The sequence below is a fragment of the Mastigoproctus giganteus genome, chromosome 6, assembly GCF_048544385.1.
Source record: "Mastigoproctus giganteus isolate SK-2022 chromosome 6, ASM4854438v1, whole genome shotgun sequence".
Classification (NCBI taxonomy): Eukaryota; Metazoa; Arthropoda; class Arachnida; order Uropygi; family Thelyphonidae; genus Mastigoproctus; species Mastigoproctus giganteus.
In genome coordinates this window covers 209,127,370-209,146,677 of record NC_143580.1, presented here as the reverse complement: position 1 = coordinate 209,146,677, position 19,308 = coordinate 209,127,370, and the positions used below count along the sequence as shown (strand labels likewise).

The following is a 19,308-nucleotide window of genomic DNA, read 5'->3' as shown; positions in this document are numbered from 1 at the left end:
GAACAGGCAGAAATGTTATAAAACGATTCGGCTAAAGCATTTGCAATGTCAGTAGGAGAGGATAAGTCCTGCCCATTGCATTGTATTATCGGAGATTGCTGCGGTAGAAATTTCCCATTGAGAGCTTGAATTTTTTTCCAAATGATTCTAGTGTCAGTATTTTTGTTAATAGCTGAGGCGAATTTAATCCAGGAGTCACGTTTTGCTGTCTTCCTAATTTGTCTTGCTTTGGCTCTGAGTTTTTTGTACATAATTAGGTTGGCAGTAGTTGGAAATTTGCGAAACTGGTTCCAGGCACGGTTTTTTTCTCGTTTCACTTTGGAGCATTCTTCATTCCACCATTGATTTTGGTGTACCCGCTTGCTCTGGTTGGATTTTGGAATGGAAATTTCTGCTGCAGATAATATATGACTTGTAATGTGGTCAGTTACAACATCAATATGATTTTGTTGTACATATAGTTTGTCAAGTAAAACACAAGTTGAATAGTTTTTCCAGTCTGCTTTATGAAAGTTCCAAGAAGTACTGCCTTTAGGACATGATACCGTCTGTGTTTGAATTGTATTGATGATAGGAAAATGGTCACTGTGGAATGGATCATTTAGCACTGACCATTCCATGCTTGGAAAAAGAGAGGCTGAACAGATAGATAAGTCTATGGCAGATGTTGTACCTGTAGGTAATTGAATATGAGTTGGAGAGCCAGTGTTTAATACAGTCAGATTATGATTATCTAAGAATGTTTCAATTAATTGGCCTCTCTTATCCATAGTGGAGGATCCCCACAATGGATGGTGACCATTGAAATCACCGAGTAAACAGACAGGAGGTGGTAGTTGAAAAAAGGCTGTCAAGTTCACTCTGGGAACAAGGATAATTAGGTGGTATATAAACAGATGCAAGAGTTAATGATATTCCCATTGCTATTCGAACTGCTACAACTTCTAGGGAGGTTACTAGTTGGAGATGTCTTGATGGCATGGTAGTTTTCACAAGAATACCTACCCCTCCACGAGAAGAGTCAGAATCCCTGTCTCGCCTAAACATAGTATAGTTTTTGAATTTGAGTGAAACTTTTGGTGATAAAAATGTTTCCTGTAAGCATACTCCTAATGGGTTAGTTCGCATGAGTAAATCATTCAGGTCATCTATATTACTGCGTAGTCCTCTGCAGTTCCATTGAAGGAATTTGTTCATTGATTGGGTTTATTTGAGGAAGACTGATCTGACTGTTTTTTCTGAGGTTTCTGTCTATTTTGTTTTGATTTTTCATTTCTGGGAAAGGTTGGGTGTCCTGTGTCCATGGTATCATTGGCATGTAGTTCTAATACTGTGTCTTCGTCCTCTGACTGAACCTCCATTTCCATGTTGCTATGGCGTGGTTTCGTTGTCTTTTTATTTTCAACACTAACAGATTTTGTTCGTTCGGGCAAGGCTGAGATGGCATCAGTTGGGATACTGATTGGTGTGTTGCTAGTTTCATTAACTGTAGATTTTTTATTGTATGTTAGCAAAGTTTTGGCCCAGGTGGCAAATGAAATGTTTGGTTCTATGGAGACATCTGTTTGAGTTGATATTGACCGGCTATTTTTAGTGACGGATGCGTATGATCGGCTAGGCATGGTTAACAGAATTTGCTTCCTTGCTTCTGGGTATGTGACTTTATGCTCTACCTTATATTTCTGGATTTGTTTGCCTGTTTTCCAAAGGTCACATGCTTTAGAAAAGGCAGGATGGCTTCCTTTACAGTTAGGGCAAGTAGGAGTGGTAGCTGTACAGTCACCTTGGGAATGCTCCTTAGAGCCACAAATAGGACACACAGCATCGCCTCGGCATGCCGTCTGAGAATGGCCATACTTTTGGCACTTAAAGCAGCGAATGGGATTTGGGATGTAGGGCCGAATCTTGCAGTTTAAATAACCTGCTTTAACAGAAGATGGAAGAGTCGGAGTACTAAATGTCAAAATGATGGACCTGGTTGGTAGTAGGTTGCCATCTTTTTTGGTCATTATTCTCCGCGCATGTGTCACTTTTTGTTCCCTGAGTTCTTGCATTATCTCTTCTTCTGACACAGATAGCAAGTCCCATTCGCTGATAACGCCTCTAGAGGTGTTAAGGGTGTTATGGGGCGTAACCGTCACTGGAATACTGTTAAATGATGTTAACTTTAACAGCTTCTCTGAGTGAGTTGTCTTAGAAGTTTCAATTAGAAGGTCTCCAGATTGGAGACGCTTAACCATTTTAGGAGATCCACAAAACGATTCCAAACATTTCTGTATAAGGAAAGGCGATAATTTGCCAACAGGTTGCGTGGATAACGAGTGCATTATAAGAAATGCCGGCACGTCTTTATTTTGATTTTCCATCCTTAGTCGCTTTGGACGATTGGAGTCACGGTCAATGTCAGGAATTTCTGACCTTGAGCTCGAGGGCTCTAACAGTGGATAGTTACTTATATCCATGTCGGCTCCTTTTGGCCCTGGGGGTGGATTCGTGAAGCGAAGCGAAAGATATTGTTAAAGTGTTAAAAAATGCTATCATTTTTTATCCCTTTCACCTGTTTTTTAGAAGCATTTATTCTTTAAAGTGTCCTATACTTTTTCGGTCTATACAATTAATCTGACGGAATGGACTCCGTTTAACTTTCGGTTTCGTAACAGCAGTCAGTCGCCTCCCTTGGGGGAAGTTGTGATTGAAACAATACACCGCGTTTAGTGCCCGGAGCAATTATATGATGCCAGTCACTCCTCTCCCCGATGGCAAAGGGCAGTCCAGTCCGCGTATGCTTAATTGCTCACGAACGAAAAGAGCAGATTGCGACTTTGACAGAAGAGCGTAAGAAATCAGAACATGAGACATAATCCCTTACGAAATTGAATCTAATAAACACAAGGACTGTCATGCTAAAATTCAGTTCGTAAAAGCATATCGATTTATGTTCAATGACTGTGATTTTAAAACAAAAGGAACTGCCTTACACAAACATGGAATTTCCTTTTCTCTCACAATATTTCATTTTTAGTGGTGCCAATTCACAAAGTTGTCAGTCCCCAAATGAAGTTCTTTGCCCAGCATTATTGACCTGTGACCTCAGAGCAGGTCAGGGCAAATTAAGGGGGAAAAACCAGAGGTATTTATATGAAAAAGGGGAAAGAAAAGGAATCTTTATCTTTGGACAGTCTTACGGTAGATTTCGGAGTTTCGAGGTTGAAAAGGTGAGAGAGCGGATTCGTGAAGCGAAGCGAAAGATTAAGTCGGCAGAGAGAGAAAGTAAAAGAAGTTAGCCCAGAGTCGTATGAATGGATAGAAGAGAAGAACTAAGAAGTACCGGGGACAAACTACCATTTGTCGGTAAGTGAGTTTTTCTTAAACAACATAACCTAATCACTCGAAGTTAATCATATTTTCCCACTGCCTTTAATTCACACGCACTGACCTCTCTTCTCATTAAAGTCATCCTGACAAATGTATATCTATTTTTATAGTTAGGAGTTAACAGTAAGCACGAATTGCCCAATTAGTTGTTTTAATACTAATTGTAATTGTTATGTTGACAGATGTATTCGTATTCAATTAATGGAACAATTGTATGACATAACTGTCATCAGCGATTGTGAATCAATGTTAGAGACTTAGTGGAAAAGCCACATGAAGAAGAACATTACAAAACTGTAATACTGCTATCAGCAAGATAATGCTTGCATTCAGTTAATTTATCTATCAATCACATACCAATTATTCTAATTTTTGACCAGTTCAATTGTACTTGTGTATATGACTTATATGTTTAATAAATCTTGTTTTGTTGAACATTTTTCCTTGTGACAATTCTCTGATACACATAATTTATATAATTATTGAGTAGTTTTTGAGTTGGAGTTATGCAGGCTCAAGGTTCCCTTTAAGGAGACCCTTTGAGTTAATCACTACGCGATCTTGATGCTGCGGGCTTAATCTTATTTAAGTCTGAGTGGGCTTGAGGGTGCAAGATTTTGTCCTAATCCAACTACTTGACTTTAATTTGAAACCCAGGCCTTCTGGAAAGATATATATTAGCGTGCAGCCGTGTCAGAAGCTGAGTGATTCATAGAGAACGTTGTTTAGGCAAGCATAAACAGAAAAACGTTAAAACAGAAGGAATCCTGCGGAACAATATACAGCAATTTCCTGGCAGGTATAACTAGGTGATTATCCCATTGTGAGGCAATGGTTAGGCCAAATCTAAGTACTTCATACAGGTTTGGAGGCTTCATTTTAGGAAGGTCATAGATCTGCTGGAAACGGGTGTAGATAATGGCAATGAGATTGGAGGGAACAAAAGAATGATCTTATCAAAAAATGCTTCAGTTCTGCAAATTGCAGCATTTCAGACCAGGCACCTGTGAGGCAATCTGATTGAGGCTTTGAATGGATTGAGCAAATTTGATGCTGATGGCATTCTTTCTCTTGCTTAAATTACACACGAGTGGGTAAAAAATTCAAAATTATGAAGGATGCTACAGCCTAATGTGTGGAGGTTTGCCTTTAGCCAGAGGATGGTTAATTGTTAGAACAAACTTTAATCTGTTGCTGTTCTGTTGAGCTGGGAATTTTAATAAATTCAAGAAAGAAATAGATAAATTTTGTAGGAGGTGGACAGGGTGATGTGGGAGTTGTTGCCTTCTTTTTTTTTTAAATGAAAACTTCAAACACGAAAGGTATAAAAACCTATAGTACTTCGTATCGTGCATGGGTTGAAGAAGAAGAAGATGGGGGGGGGGGGCAATGCTGGAAACATTGCTCTGGAGACTAAACATGGGTTCCCCCACTTCAAGCCTCCAATAAGCAAAGTAGTGGTATTGCAATGATTGATGAGTCATCTGCAACCTCACTTCTTGCATCATATGCCACTACTACTAATGATAATAATATTTAGTATCATAGTTGTTAAATAGTAGCTTGCACAATTACAGGAATCTCAGAGGAAAATTCAACTCCCTTACTGATTTTAATATCTAATAATACTACAGACATGGGTATTTCAAGTTATACGTCTAAGTCAGCTGATAATAGAAAGGTGGGTATGGTAGTTAATAATGGTAACCCAAACACATTAATTCAAGGACTCCTAAATAAACATGGCAGTTCAAAAATGGAAATTAAGGTTTAACTTTGAGAAATGCAAGGAACTGAATTTGGGTAACAGTACTCCCTGAAATAACATACCAAGAGTAGCACCACAATCAAGATAGTTTATATATATTAAAAAAAAAAAAGGGCACCTTTACTTTTCTCAGCAAATGCACATTTTTTTATCACATATTTATTAGACAGAGTGATCCAGAAGTCTTGACTCATTGGAAAAAATAAAAAAAATGGATGCAGTGAAGGTTGCTTTTCGACACTTGTCTCAGAAGACAATCCTCAAAGAGACTTTTTCAGATTGTGCATAAATCAGCGAAGATGACAGTGGTTGTATCATCACTGGTGCCCTTCTTGAAGGTCCACTGCATGGTTATTGACTCATGGTTTAGTCTGTTAATTTCTGCAGTGACCTCTCTCTGGCTCCAGTTTCTTACAAGAAATTTCTAGACTTGTTCTTTCTTACTCAAAAACATCTTGGAACTGCAAAGATTAAAATATAGGAATTAGTTTTCCCTATGATTCCAGACTTATAAGACATCCTGTATCATAATAATTATCTTTAAAATTAAAAAAAAAAAAAAAAAAAAAATCTAAAAGTTAAAGTACCATAATCACCTCATTACTTCTTTACTCAGAGTATGTTGTATCTGATGATGACCTTGAGTTCATTCTCATGGTGGTATGACTATACATTTTCTTAGCTAGCATCACTGGAAACCGTGCACCAGAAACCAATGAGATGAAATACTTTTCGAAATACTTAGAATAATGTTAGATAAGAAGAAACATAAAAGGTGAAAGGTGATTGTACAGTGCTCTGTTAGGTGTGTGGTTAATCAACATTTTATACGATCACATGCAGGTATTCAATATTTCAAAACAAGCACAGATTTGTGAAAAAAAAAATAATAATTAAAAAAAAAATAAAATAATAATAAATAAAAATAAAATAAAGAAAATGTGATTAAAAAGAAAATTTGTTTATACAGTTGTGTCCCTGTATCTGCTGATTCAGTTGTCCGCAGTTAACCATGGAAAAAAAAATGAAAAACTTAACAACAGATACTACAAGCATGTCCAATATGATGCTTCCCTTTATTTTTTACGATGTTGATTTTAAATAGAATAGCTTTCCTTTATTTTTTACAATGTGGTTTGGTCACCAACATTATAAGGGTTCCTTAAAGATTTAATGGATGCACCATTTCAAACTTTTGAATAATTTCAAGTTTTTGTTTAACTGAAAGCACAACTCTTGCATTTGTCCATAATTTTCATGATTTAAAAAAAAAAAAAAAAAAGTTACTACAGTATAAAAAAATTCCGACATCCCTGATATAAATAACAAAACAAAATTTGTCCTTTTGCGGTGCGACGGAACACAACAATCGCCGCGACACACTAAATCAAACTAAACATTTGGTCTCTCTTTTTTCTTATTTTGAGCGGTAGGTGCAAAGACAGCAGGGGTTGCAAGATAATAGGTACACTAATCTCGCAATGATGACTTATAATGACGGTTCTTGTCGCTTATTTACGACTTGCAAAATATCTGTTTATACCTCTTCTAGTTATTACTTGAATTTTATGATTTCTGTTTTTTTTTTTTTTTTTTAATTTGGAGTCTTGAAGTGTCCCGGTTAATCCAATCCCAGTAAATCGAGTCTGCTATACCATATTCAATGTTAATAATGTCTTACTGTGTGTTTAATTTATCAATTAAACTTTATTATACATATGTATGCACAAGAAAATCACGTATATGAGGACAGCAGGTGTTTGCTCATATCCATGTTTTCAGCCATCCACAGTAGGTCTTGGAATGTATCCCCCGCGGATAGGGGGTGTTACTGTATTTAAGGAATCCATCAAGGTCTCTTGAGAACTTTTGGATACATGAGTAGAAAATGGTATGTATGCGAAAGAAGTGTAGTAAAAAGAATGGAATTACCTGTGACAAATGCATGACTGAAATAGTGGCACCACGGTAAGCAGCACGGTGAAGTGGGGTTTGGCCAAATTCATCTGCTGTTTCAAGGGCTGTATTACTCATTGAAGCCACTAAGAGAGCAACCAATTCAATAGGATCAATCGATGATGTGTCTTTATGCCTGAAAAAAAGAAAAACAATGAATAAATAAAAAATAAGTAATAATTTTAAAAAATTGCATTTTCTGCATATATTTACTTAGGGACCAGCTTATAAATAAGAGACATTCTTCCAGGATGGCAGTGTACAGCTTGCAATATGGCAGTATAAAAATTGTGATGGAGCTAATACTCAGGGCCCATATGAGTCATTTTGGTGAAGTCCAGTTTCTGCAACAACTGAATGCTGTGTTTGTAGTTTCATGACTGTGGGACTGTCAATAATCCTGGGTAACTCATTACCAAAGGTGTGACATGCCGTAATGTATGCAAGTGAGATTTACTGTTAGAAACCATGGACATGAGAATTACCATTAGTAACCTGATGTGAAAAGCCTGAAACACTAGACCTAGTATCCTGGAAGTGGCCATCCAGCTGGGAACCATTATTAAAAATGGTTCAGGTGTAGTACACACATCACACTGAGGAATAACAACGCTCTGTGTCACTGGGCAATACTAGCTGGTTGTTAACTCATCATCTGCTGCAATATCAACACTTTGATTACTGGAGGCATAAAATGGTGAAAGTCATGTTCAGTTACAGCATTTACAATTATCAATGACCTCAATTACCAATGACCGAACATTCATTCATTTACCAATCAGAATAGAAGATAAGAACTACAAACAATTAGCATTAGCATTAGCATTAGTAGAGGCATTTGATGCAAGAAAGCAAGCTTATGCAGCATCAGCCAAAAAAAAAAAAAAAAAAGTAACATAAATAAATAAAAATAACCACTTCCACTTCACCCCTCTGTTCGTTCGAAATACCTGTCCAGCTGAGCCTTAAACTTATTTAGGCTATCAACTTCCACGACAAGGGATGGAAGTCTGTTCCACCCACCAACCACCCGCTGGCTAAAGGCAAATTTCCGCACATCTATCCTACATCTGTCTTTCCTCAATTTGAATTTATGCCCTCTCAGGTGATTTTTCTGAGCTAGAGGAAGAATCCCATCAGCATTGAGCATGCTCAAACCATTCAAGGCTTTGTACACCTCTATCAGATCACCCCGCTGGTGCCTAGTTTCCAGACACTGTAATTTGCAAAACTTAAGCAAAGTTTTACAAAACTTTGCTTACACAAAGTTTTGCAAAACTTTGCAAAACAATCTAAATCTTTTTCTCACCAATAACCCACCAAAGAACACAGTCAATGTTAGTTGCCCTCTAGGCATCCCAGATCACAAGTGGGCAACATCTATAATGTAAACTCCCCCGCCACCCCTCTCTCTCATTGACATTCCCAGCCATGTCATTCAGTATTACAGAAATACTTTTACTTGGGAAAATGGCTTTTTAAATCTTCTAATCCCTATGTTTGATCAGTATTTATCAATTAATTTATTATTGGAAGGAAGAAATCCTCTAATTTGCCTTTATTCTATCCAAAAATCTCATCCTGTAAATAAACCATGGCTTTCCAATAAATGTGGAAAGGCCATCCAAGATAAGAAAGTCACACTATTATCTTCTACACTAAAGCTCGCGACAACTGTAAAAAAACAGTTATTAATGAATTCAAACTCGATTTTGAACAGGCAAAGAGTATGAAACATGCTTAAATGCTGAACTTCAGCATTTAAGGAATTGGTGAGGTAAGAGGGGTGAAGAAAGTTCGGTTAACCTCAACCTATCTGAAACTGAATTTTCAGATAGGTTTTTTCCTGTTGTATTTCTTGTAAAAAAAATGGTATTGTTCCTATGTTCATCTTCACTGACAATCAGATTTCTAGAAAATGTCTAAATTGTTACTGTGATCTCTCTCCCTCTCTCTAACGGATTTTTCTGTTTTGCTCATGACATCATTTTTCTTTTAAAGAACTACACACACTGCACAAATCTCAAATTCACCGTATACTACAGAATATTATTCCCACATCTGGGTTGCTTTAAGAGAGGGCGCCTCCGTAGCCAGGTGGGAAGGAGCAGCAGTGCATAGCACACGCTTCTTGATTAGACCGGGGTTCGAGCCCGTCACCACCAAATATGGAGGATGCGGAAAGGTCAGGGAATGACCACCGCATATCCCGGAGCAATATGGCCTTAGTTGCTAATGCTCCTAAAAACCAAACAACAACAAGCTTTAAGAGAGGTTTTGTGTGCCACACAAAACCTCTCATCTCAAGCATCTAGAACACAAAATCTCAAGCATCTAGATTTCAATAAAAAGAACAGTCAGGGGGTGTTAATAATTAATCTGTCACAAAGTAACTTCATTCTGTTCCAATGAATAGAATTCATTGTTATTGTAGCTCAGTTTCTGCTAAACTCTGTTTATACAGATAATTCAATGAGCATTATTTCTCTGAATTGGTATTTGAAATTCTCACACTCTTCTCCAAACACTTGCCAAAACCGGAGGATATCTATTCACTGTCTAATTCCAGATTCACAATGGTTCAACTTCCTCGTTTACCCCTTCTACTTATGTTTACTGGGGCAACCTTCTTCATACCCATATTTCACCAAAAACTATAATCTACAGAAATTACAGCCTAATGTCAAGAAATAGCCTTGGTCTTTTCAACCTTCAACCTAAGTATTATTAGTTCTAATACGTTTTGTGTTTGAAGTTTCATTATAAAAAAAATAATAAAAATAAAAAAAATAAAAAAACCACCACAAAGCTTCAGATTTTTAAAAGCAGAAAGATAGCACAAGACTTTTTGGCCAAAACAGGAAACAACAAACAAAAAAGATAAGTTTTTTTTAAGGTACACTTGCTTTAGAAACTAAATTTCACTGACAACATACATAATTCATAATTTTACTTTACAGCCATAAAAAAAAAAACATTAGGTTTTTTTTTTCCACCTCATGGCTATACTATAATATACAGGGTGTCCCAGGAGGAAAAGTCAATAAATATTCCAGGAGGTGAAAGGATAGGTCATTTTAAGCAAAAAAGTTTAGATAAACATGTGGCCTATCCTGAATGGTTTCCGAGATAGAGCTACTTTGATGTATTTTTTTTTTTTGGTAGTTGTTGGCGCATCGGCATCTGTGGCCATAATGCACCTCCCAAGGTTTTTGCAGTACTTTGATCCAAGCCCGAGGCAGGCTTTGAACCTGCGACCTTTGGGTTGCCAGGCAGGTACTTTACCCACCTGGCTAGCCCAGTCAGCACTTTAATGTATGTGTTTTGAAATTAGCGAGCAATATTTTCCTTCCCTCCCATCAGACTATGCCATTTGATTGTCAGGTGCCAGTTATGACTGTAGAAGTGCATCAGACTGCAAGTGAATCAGTGAGTAGCATCAGTTGTCAGTTTTAATTGTAGAAGTGTTTGCTAAAAATGCCGCACATTTTTACTAATGCCGAATATGCAGATATACTGTATGTTTACGGTTTCTGTGATGGTAGTGCCCCTGCTGCTATTGAAGAATGCCGTCAGCACTATCCTACACATCGAATTCTGGATCGTAGTGTTTTCCAAAGTTTTCAACACGTTGCATGAAAGTGGTATGCTTCCCAGTGCTCATGTTTCATCTGAACGAGGACATCAAGAAAATGCGCAGGAACAGGAACACATTCTGAACATGGTGCAGCGTAGTCCTACAATTAGCATGCGAAGACTTTCTGCTCATCTCGGTGTTTCACGAACACGTGTATGGTGAACACTACACGAAGAGAGCTTGTACCCATTTCACCCACAGTGTGTGCAAAATCTTCACATAGGGGACAGTACCATGCATCTTGAATTTTGTCATTGGTTAAATGCCAATCGTGAAGTGCTTCCATCAATACTATTTACTGATGAAGCCATGTTTACCAGGAATGGAATCAATGACACACGTAACACTCATCGATGGTCACACGAGAATCCACATGGTAGAGTGGAAACAAATTTCCAACTTCGTTTCTCAATTAATGTGTGCTGCGGCATGATCGATAAAAAAACAATATACAAATATTGTTTTTTTTTATCGATAAAAAACAATACACAAAAAAAAAAACAATATTGTTGTTGTTATTTAGTTTTTAGGAGCATTAGAAACTAAGGCCATATTGCTCCGGGATACGCTGTGGTCATTCCTTGACCTTTCCGCATCCTCCGTATTTGGTGGTGACGGGCTCGAACCCTGGTCTAATCAAGAAGTGTGTGCTATGCACTGCTGCTCCTTCCCACCTGGCTATGGAGGTGCCTTCGATAACCTGTGAGGTCCCGTTATTTTAGAACATCGAATGATAGGGCACAATGACCTTCAATTTTTGCAAAATACATTAGGTGAACAATTAGAGGACATTCCTTTGGCCACGCGGTATGCTATGTACTTTCAGCATGACGGGGCCCCTTCCCATTCTACCAGATGTGTGAAGCATCATCTGGACCGAATTTTTCCTAATCGGTGGATTGGTCTTGGTGGTGCCATTAACTGGCCACCAAGATCTCCAGACCTAACCCCATTAGATTTTTGTTTATAGGGTTGGACGAAGAGTACAGAAGAAAGGTGGATACAAGAGATGATCTGCTAGCTCGCAAAATGGAAACTGTTGCCCATATAAAGGAATGTGAACATACACTTAGACAAGCAACACGCCATGTTCTCATGAGAGTAGAAAAGTGCACTGAGGTTGATGGTGGCATTTTTGAAAATTTATTATAAACTGTTCCAAATTTGTCACTTGAAAAATAAATATTCAAATGCCTCTATCTCAGAAATCATTCAGGATAGGGCACATGTTTATATGAACTTTTTTGCTTAAAATGACCTATCCATTCACCTCCTGGAATATTGACCTTTCCTCCTGGGACAACCCTGTATATAGTGTGTTCATTAAATTATGACCTTCATCCATAACGGACTATGTCGCACAGCTCACAGTATAAAAAGCCGAACAGCTTCATACACTAGAGCAGTGGTAATTTGCATCTCATCTTGCAAGTCAAAGTGATAAAGTAGTAGCTATATGATGTATTTAAAATATTATGGAGTTTCAAAAGGGCATGGTTGTAGAAGCTTGTGTGTCAAGTGTGTTCATAATGGAAATGGCATGTGTTGTTGGTTGTCACAGCCCACTGTGGTTAAGGTGTAAAAAGAATGGTGTAGCAATAGGCAAAGCACCTCCAGCTGACAGAACTGTAAAGGATTATGCAGGGTCAATGCTCGTGGTGAGTGTAGGGTGCAGTGCGTTGTATGGGCTTAATGGCAGGTCAATGTGCAATAGCAGACACAGCAATACAATAGGGGGAATGCAAGAACAACATCCAAAATTATGATGTACCTGGCACTGAAACATATGGGGTTGAACAACAGATGAGAAGAGATGATGAATTGCCAAACTAATAGAACAAACATGTCTGCAAAAAGATCTAAACCTCCCAAACACTTCCTCATTCATTTCACAAATACACAGTTCCAATCTCAATGATGTCCATTTCCACTTAGTGTGCCAAACTTCATGTAATTTTTCTGACAGCATCCCAATTATTGGGATGCTGTCAGAAAAACTGTTTCTAAATTCAACCACTGTTCATCTCAGTTGTGTGAATTATTCACTGTATGATTCCTATCACTTCAACGGTGATACTTGTACATATGTCTATTCTGATAAGTGACTCAGTAATTTGAAATCTCCTCTAGCTTAAAATCTCCCCACCACATTCTATCAAATTCATCTGAAACCTCTATCATTCTTCCAACTCCATTAATCACCTGGAACTCTCACTTCCTCTTTGAAACTTGACTTTCTCCAGTCCAACATTTCTCAGTGAGGTGATTTTCCTTGGTGATCTTAATGTTCACAAGTCCAGCTGACTTCCATTTTCTACTCACATGGACTCAGATGTTTGAGATGCTTTAAAATAACTAATCACCTTGCACAGACTGTTCATTTACTCAAAATAAAAGACAATCCTAACCATGCAGCAAACATGCTTGATCTTAAGGAACTCTTCTAATAGTCAAGGTGAGTGGTCTTCTAGGCATATCAGATCACAACTTGGTGTTGATCTCTTCTCCAATGGAGCCCAGCCCTTCTTGTGATCATTCTGAACCATGTGTTGTTTGGCATTACAAGAATGCAAAATGGAATGATCTGCGAGATTTGTTTTTTCGTTTCCTTGGTCGGAATCATAATTGGCTTGTTTTCAAATCTCCAGGTTCATTTACTGCCTAGGCCAAAGCTAGTAACAACTATAAAGCAGTTATTATTAATTAGTGCAACCTAGAATTTGAACAGGCTAGGAGCAGAAGTTTGCTTTTTGTCCAAACATTAGTCGAGCATTCCAGTCTCTTAACTTTTGCCCATCTCTATTCACACCTCTGTCAAAAACAGTTGGGTTATATTGCCACTTCAGTCAAAGATAAGGCTAACATGCTAGCATCCTACTCTACTTCCAACTCACGTAATGATGATCTTGGTAAATCATTTACTATTCTCAGTACACTGGATTCAATGCCTTCTGTGGTCTTCTGTCAAAGGACATGAGAAGGATTCTTAACAATCCTGATGCAAAGAAAGCTCCAGATCCAAGCTCCAAGTACATGGTCGAGGTGAGTGATGCTCAAGGCACCTCAGATCACAACTTGCTGCTGTATCTTCTCCAATAAAGCCTTTATCTCATGGCAATTCTCAGTCTCAGGTTGTTTGGTTACAAAAATGCAAAATGGGATGATCTTTTCTTCTGATGACAACATTTGCTCAGATCATATCAGTAAAATTATTCTTGTAGGGATGAAGTCCTTCATTCCACACTTCACCTTAAAATATCATCTTTTATTTTCTAATTAATGTGCTAAGGTTGTTCAAGATAAGAATGTTGCAAGTCACAGTTGGCTTACATCCAAATCTCCACAAATTTCTGCCCACATCAAAGCTTGCAAAAATTGTAAAGCAGTTATTCATCAGTACAAACTAGATTTTGGACAGGCCAAGAGTAGAAAACTTGCTTCTTGTCCAAATGATAGTCAAGCATTCTGGGCTCTTGTTAAAACTTCTGCTCACTGTACAACTACCTCTGTCAAAACCGGATTGTCTTTAACTGTCTGAGTGGTCTCAAACAGTTAAAGATAAAGCTGACCTGCTAGTATCCTTCTTTTCTTCTAACTCATGTACTGATGATGTCGATAAACCACCTCCTACCATACTCAATACGCTTCATTCAATGCTTCTGGTGGTCTTCAGTGAAAAGGATGTCAGTAGAATTTTGAAGGGTCCTGATGCAATCCATGAAAGCACCAGGTCATGATGGCACTTCTCCACTTGTTCTTAAAACACGGTGGTCCTCAGCTTACCCTGTTCTATGTCCCATTTTTACACTTTCTTCTTATTACATAGTGTTTTCCTTTTTACTTGAAAATTTGCTCATATCCAGTCAGTTTCTAAAAAGGGTAATACACCACTCCATCCAATATTCCTCCTATTGCACTTATTTCAACTGTTTCTAAATTAATGGAGAAATCCAACCACCACCACCGAATCCTTAACCAAACAGAACCCCTAAAGTAAATAGCCTTCCATCTGATCAATGATCGCCAATATAAATTCCATCAGTTTCAATCTGTTGGTGATATATCGGCTTATGTTACCACCTGTGGTAAAATTCAATAGAAAAGTATGGAGAAATGGAAGTAGTTGCTATTGATATTTTAAAGGTGTTTGATTGTGTTTGGCATATAGGTCTTCTAAATAAGCTTCCATCTTACCTTTTGCCAACTGGTTTTTGTAATTGAGTATCCAGTTCCCTCTATGACCACAAACTGCGGGTGAGGTAGATGGCACTCTCTATCTTCTAACTTCTTCACTAATGTTGGTGATCCCTGAGGTTCAGTCCTTTTTCTCACTCTTTTCCTCTTGTATATTAATGACCATCTTCCACTGACCAGAAATACTATCCATAGTTTTGCTAATGATAGAACATTGCATTCCCTCTTCCTGTTTGAGAAAGCTTGCCCTGCACAAACAGCTTCAACTTCTGGAATATCCACTACCAATTCCTTAAATGCTGATTACCAGGTAATTCTCCATAAGGCAAAGATAACTCAGTTGATTTCCATACTTACAAAAAGAAATCTTCTGCTCCTATGATTATCTTTGATGACTTCTAATCTCTTTTGGCATGAGGACATCACAAATATATTGCGCATTTAAAAAAATGCTTGGTTTTCTCTTTTGCTCTTGATGTTACTTTTCTTCTGAACAGCTACTTGCTCTATAGAAATCTTGAATCCATCCTACCATGGAATATTGTTTCCACATCTGGTATTGTGCTACCAAAACCTCTCTCAGGCTTAGCTTCCATTCAAAAGAGGGCAGTTAGGTTAATTAATGAGTCATCTTTAATGTCTCTCCACATTCTCATGGAGAGAGACATTCACTAGAATTCTGAGGGAGTAAATGACTCTTTTGGTGTAGTCATTTCTGGTTGGGTTCCAATGGAACATCTCCCTGCTACCTTCTGGGTGTAGGGGAGTTTGTTTATATTTATAGATTTCACTTCTTTTCTGGCCTACTGATAAGATATGTTCAGCCCTACCATGAGTCACTGAATTTCTTCTTGGCAGTTAATGCAGATGGAGTTTGTGGCTGAACATGATGTTGTTTGGTCCTTTTCGGCACATTGAGTGCTTGCAAAGGCTCTATGACATAGCACTTGCAAGTGTCCATGTTTCTGGCACTTAAAGCACCTTAGAGCATCTAGAACATATGGATGCACCAGACAATTAATATATATCCAGCTTTGATTTCATTAGAAGATATTGGTGAATTAAATGTCAGGAGGAGGTTTTTGGTTGGAACGAGTTTCCCCATCCCTAAGCATGAATATTTATTTCACAGCTGTCACTCGTGGTTTTAAACAAGAACAGATTTCCTCTTCAGATGCTTCCATGAGACCCCCATTCAGAAATGACACCATGGACTGAGTTCAGCGTCTTGTGAGAGTTAACTGTAATAAGCATTCCCCAAGAGAGGTAGCTCGGAAATTTTCTGAACGTTTATCACTTTTGGTGTGTAGAAGAATGTTGCCTAAACAAAAAAGTCTGACAGATTTAGGAGAGCCTGTAAACCCTTCCAAACACTTCTGGATAAAGAAGTGTTTATATAAGGGCTTCTCACTAGTAAAAATATGAATTATCAGGTAATGAGGTGCTGGTCGTGATATACCTTCAGGTTTTCTGTCTTTAAGCAGAAGTGACATTTGGGTCAATGGTCAAACAGGGACTGGGTTGGGGTCCCAGAAGAAATAACTTTATCAGAAGTGGCAAGCAAACTTGGGATGGGATGGCAGGGCTACCCAGATGCTATAACCACACCGATGTTAGCCTGAATCCTGTCCACTGGACCTTGATGGAAGGCATGGCATTGACACAGTTGATCCTAGCAGGCACTTACCAACCAACTGATAATGGCCAAGCTATCCAGGGTCACCCATCTTGTCGAAACAGGAGACAAAGTCTGTGTGTTGAAGCTGGGCACTCAACCACCAGGAACCCCACTTTCTGAATTTCCATGGTCTTGGTGCACACAACAGGTTTCAATGATGGACCATGGGAATCTAGGCAAGGGCATTAGATCCCAGTGATGTCCAGTCTGGAAAACCAGCAGCACTGACGGGAGGTATCCTCACCATGTACAAGTGCCCATGTCGAGGGGGGGGGTTCTATCAGCAGTACCCATACAATCACCTCATGCCACATTGCATACTCAGTTATTCATTGTACATTACCAGCCGGCTCACAGAAAATTTTTGCCACTGGAGGTGCTGGAACTTGAAAATTTCCAGTGTGTGCACTTTTGACTATAAAAGTTAATTCTTTTAAAAAAAAAATGTTTGCTAAAAATTATAGTCACTTGTCTTTTTCACATTAGAAGTAAACAAGATTAAAATCAATTATATTAAATGGATTTAAAATTAAAGGATGAAACACAAACTGGGTATGGGAAAGTCTTAGATAACAAAGACGATGCTGCTGACTAATTGAAAGATTTTTTGTAAATGGAATAACAGTTGAAATATAGAGTAAATGATGATGTTCCACTAGTTAAAGGAAAAGGGTTTTCATTTCAAAAAAAGGGATTATGGCAGTTTAAGGTGCTATATAACATCTATTAAGTGGGCAGTTGCAGAGGGTGACCAAATGAATTAGAAACATGAAATTTTCTAATGTATTTATGCCATTAATGCATAAATACCATTAAGAAAATATAGCACAAGGAGGAGGGAGGGATGGATATGGACAGTCTATTTGAGCAAAAAAAGACAGTGTGGGAAAGATACGGAGCAGGAAAAATACTGAAGCCTACAATAGCTACCAGTTGATCTGTAATAATACCACAGATAAGGTTAAAAGGACAAGGCTGAATATGAGAAAGCACTAGCTAAAATAGTGAAGAAAAGTGACAAGATTTTAACATGCATGAACACAAAGAAGAAAACTAATTGGATCGGACCCTTGTGTACTGGGTATGGGAAAGTCTTATATAACACAGATGATGTTGCTGACTAATTGAATAGGTACTTTCCACCAGTCTTTACTGATGAAAGACCCATTATACTGAGAAGAGGTTATGCAAATGAGGCAGAACCATATTCAAATAGTGACTTCAAAGTTACAGATGAAAGTTTATTAGAAAGAAATACTTTTGCAATTAAAGGCAAGTAAAGCTCCTCAAGTTGATGGCATTTACCCAGCAGTTTTGAGGGAGATGAGCTGTGAGTATTGAACTACTGAGATTAATTATGAGGGCATCTTTGGACATGGGTGAGATTCCTCTGGATTGGGGAAGTGCCACCATATTACCAACATGATAAAGGTGGTTATAAAAATGAAGTTGGTAACTACAGACCAGTTAGTCTAATTTCAGCTGTAAGGAACATCTTAGAGACAATGATCAAGATTGCAATCAAGACATTCAGATAGAAATGACATTGTGAAGGAGATGCAACATGGTGTTTTTAAGGGAACATTAAGTTTAAATAAACTGGTAGATAATTTGACACAGATATTCATATGATAGATGTAGCAATCAGTTTCACCATAGTTTATTTGCATTTTAGCAAGACATTTAGCTTAGTACCTCATGAGAGGTTATTGTATAAGCTGGAACATGCTGATTGCTGGACATGAGATTCCTGGATGGATTCTAAGATGGATTGCAAGGTGGCTTACAGGGAAAAGGGCAAAGGATTCCAATTAAAATATATTCTTCAGATTAGTGTAACATGAGAAGTAGGGACCTGCAAGAATCAGGTCTTAGACCACTACTGTTTTTGATTTTTGTAAATGACATTAATGAAATTATTTCATACCAGCACAATTATTACATAAATAATTGTACTGGTCAAGATTTCAAAGGCACAGATTGTTGGGATATTAGAAACATCATTTCACACAGATATAACCAGTGCGGAATTGGAATTTGGGGGGGGGGGTACAATGTGTACAGAAATTATAGACAGGATAGGAAGGAGAAGGGGTGATGCTGTTAATTAGGAAAAACATACAATCTAGGGAAGTGCATCCAGTTGACATAGATGGACAGTGCAATGCTGAGTCAGTTAGGTATGACATAAGCACAGGGAAAGCAAAAATTAGAGTAGGAGTGTGATATAGGCCTAATGACTCTAATGAGAACAATGAACAACTGTACAGAGAAACAGAATGGGCCAGTAAATCAGACTGTATTATAATGGGGGATTTTCACTTCCCAAATATTGACCGGAACTTGTGGGTTGGTTACTGGCACACTAGCAAGACTCTTGTGGATTTATTGGATGATTGTTTTCTGCAGCAGCATGTTTGAGAAGCACCCAGAGTGCTTCTCAAACATGCTGCTGCAGAAAATACTCTTGATCTGGTTATTACCAGTGATTATTCGTGTATAAAGAATTTGCAAATAAAGGAATCACTAGGTGACAGTGGTCACAGTGTACTCATGTAGGAATTACTTCAAGATATAATTACCATCAGGGGTTAAAAGAAGGGTTTTCGCTCCTGTAAAGGTGACTACAGTGCTCTCAGACAGTTTTTAAATTCTGCACAGTGACACCAACTGATGATGTTACCAACAGCAAATTTTAAG

The 19,308-nt window shown here is 38.1% G+C and overlaps 1 protein-coding gene across 4 annotated transcripts in view; it reads right to left on the bottom strand.

Annotated features, from left to right (window-relative positions):
• LOC150084913 (poly [ADP-ribose] polymerase tankyrase-like) overlaps window positions 1–19,308 on the bottom strand; it is a 1,170,388-nt gene that overhangs the window by 341,740 nt on the left and 809,340 nt on the right. For all 4 annotated transcript variants that reach the window (XM_090376702.1, XM_090376704.1, XM_090376701.1 and 1 more), the window contains one exon: window positions 7,076–7,235. In XM_090376702.1, coding sequence (XP_090232828.1) covers window positions 7,076–7,235 — 160 coding nt within the window. The remainder of the gene's footprint in view (window positions 1–7,075; window positions 7,236–19,308) is intronic.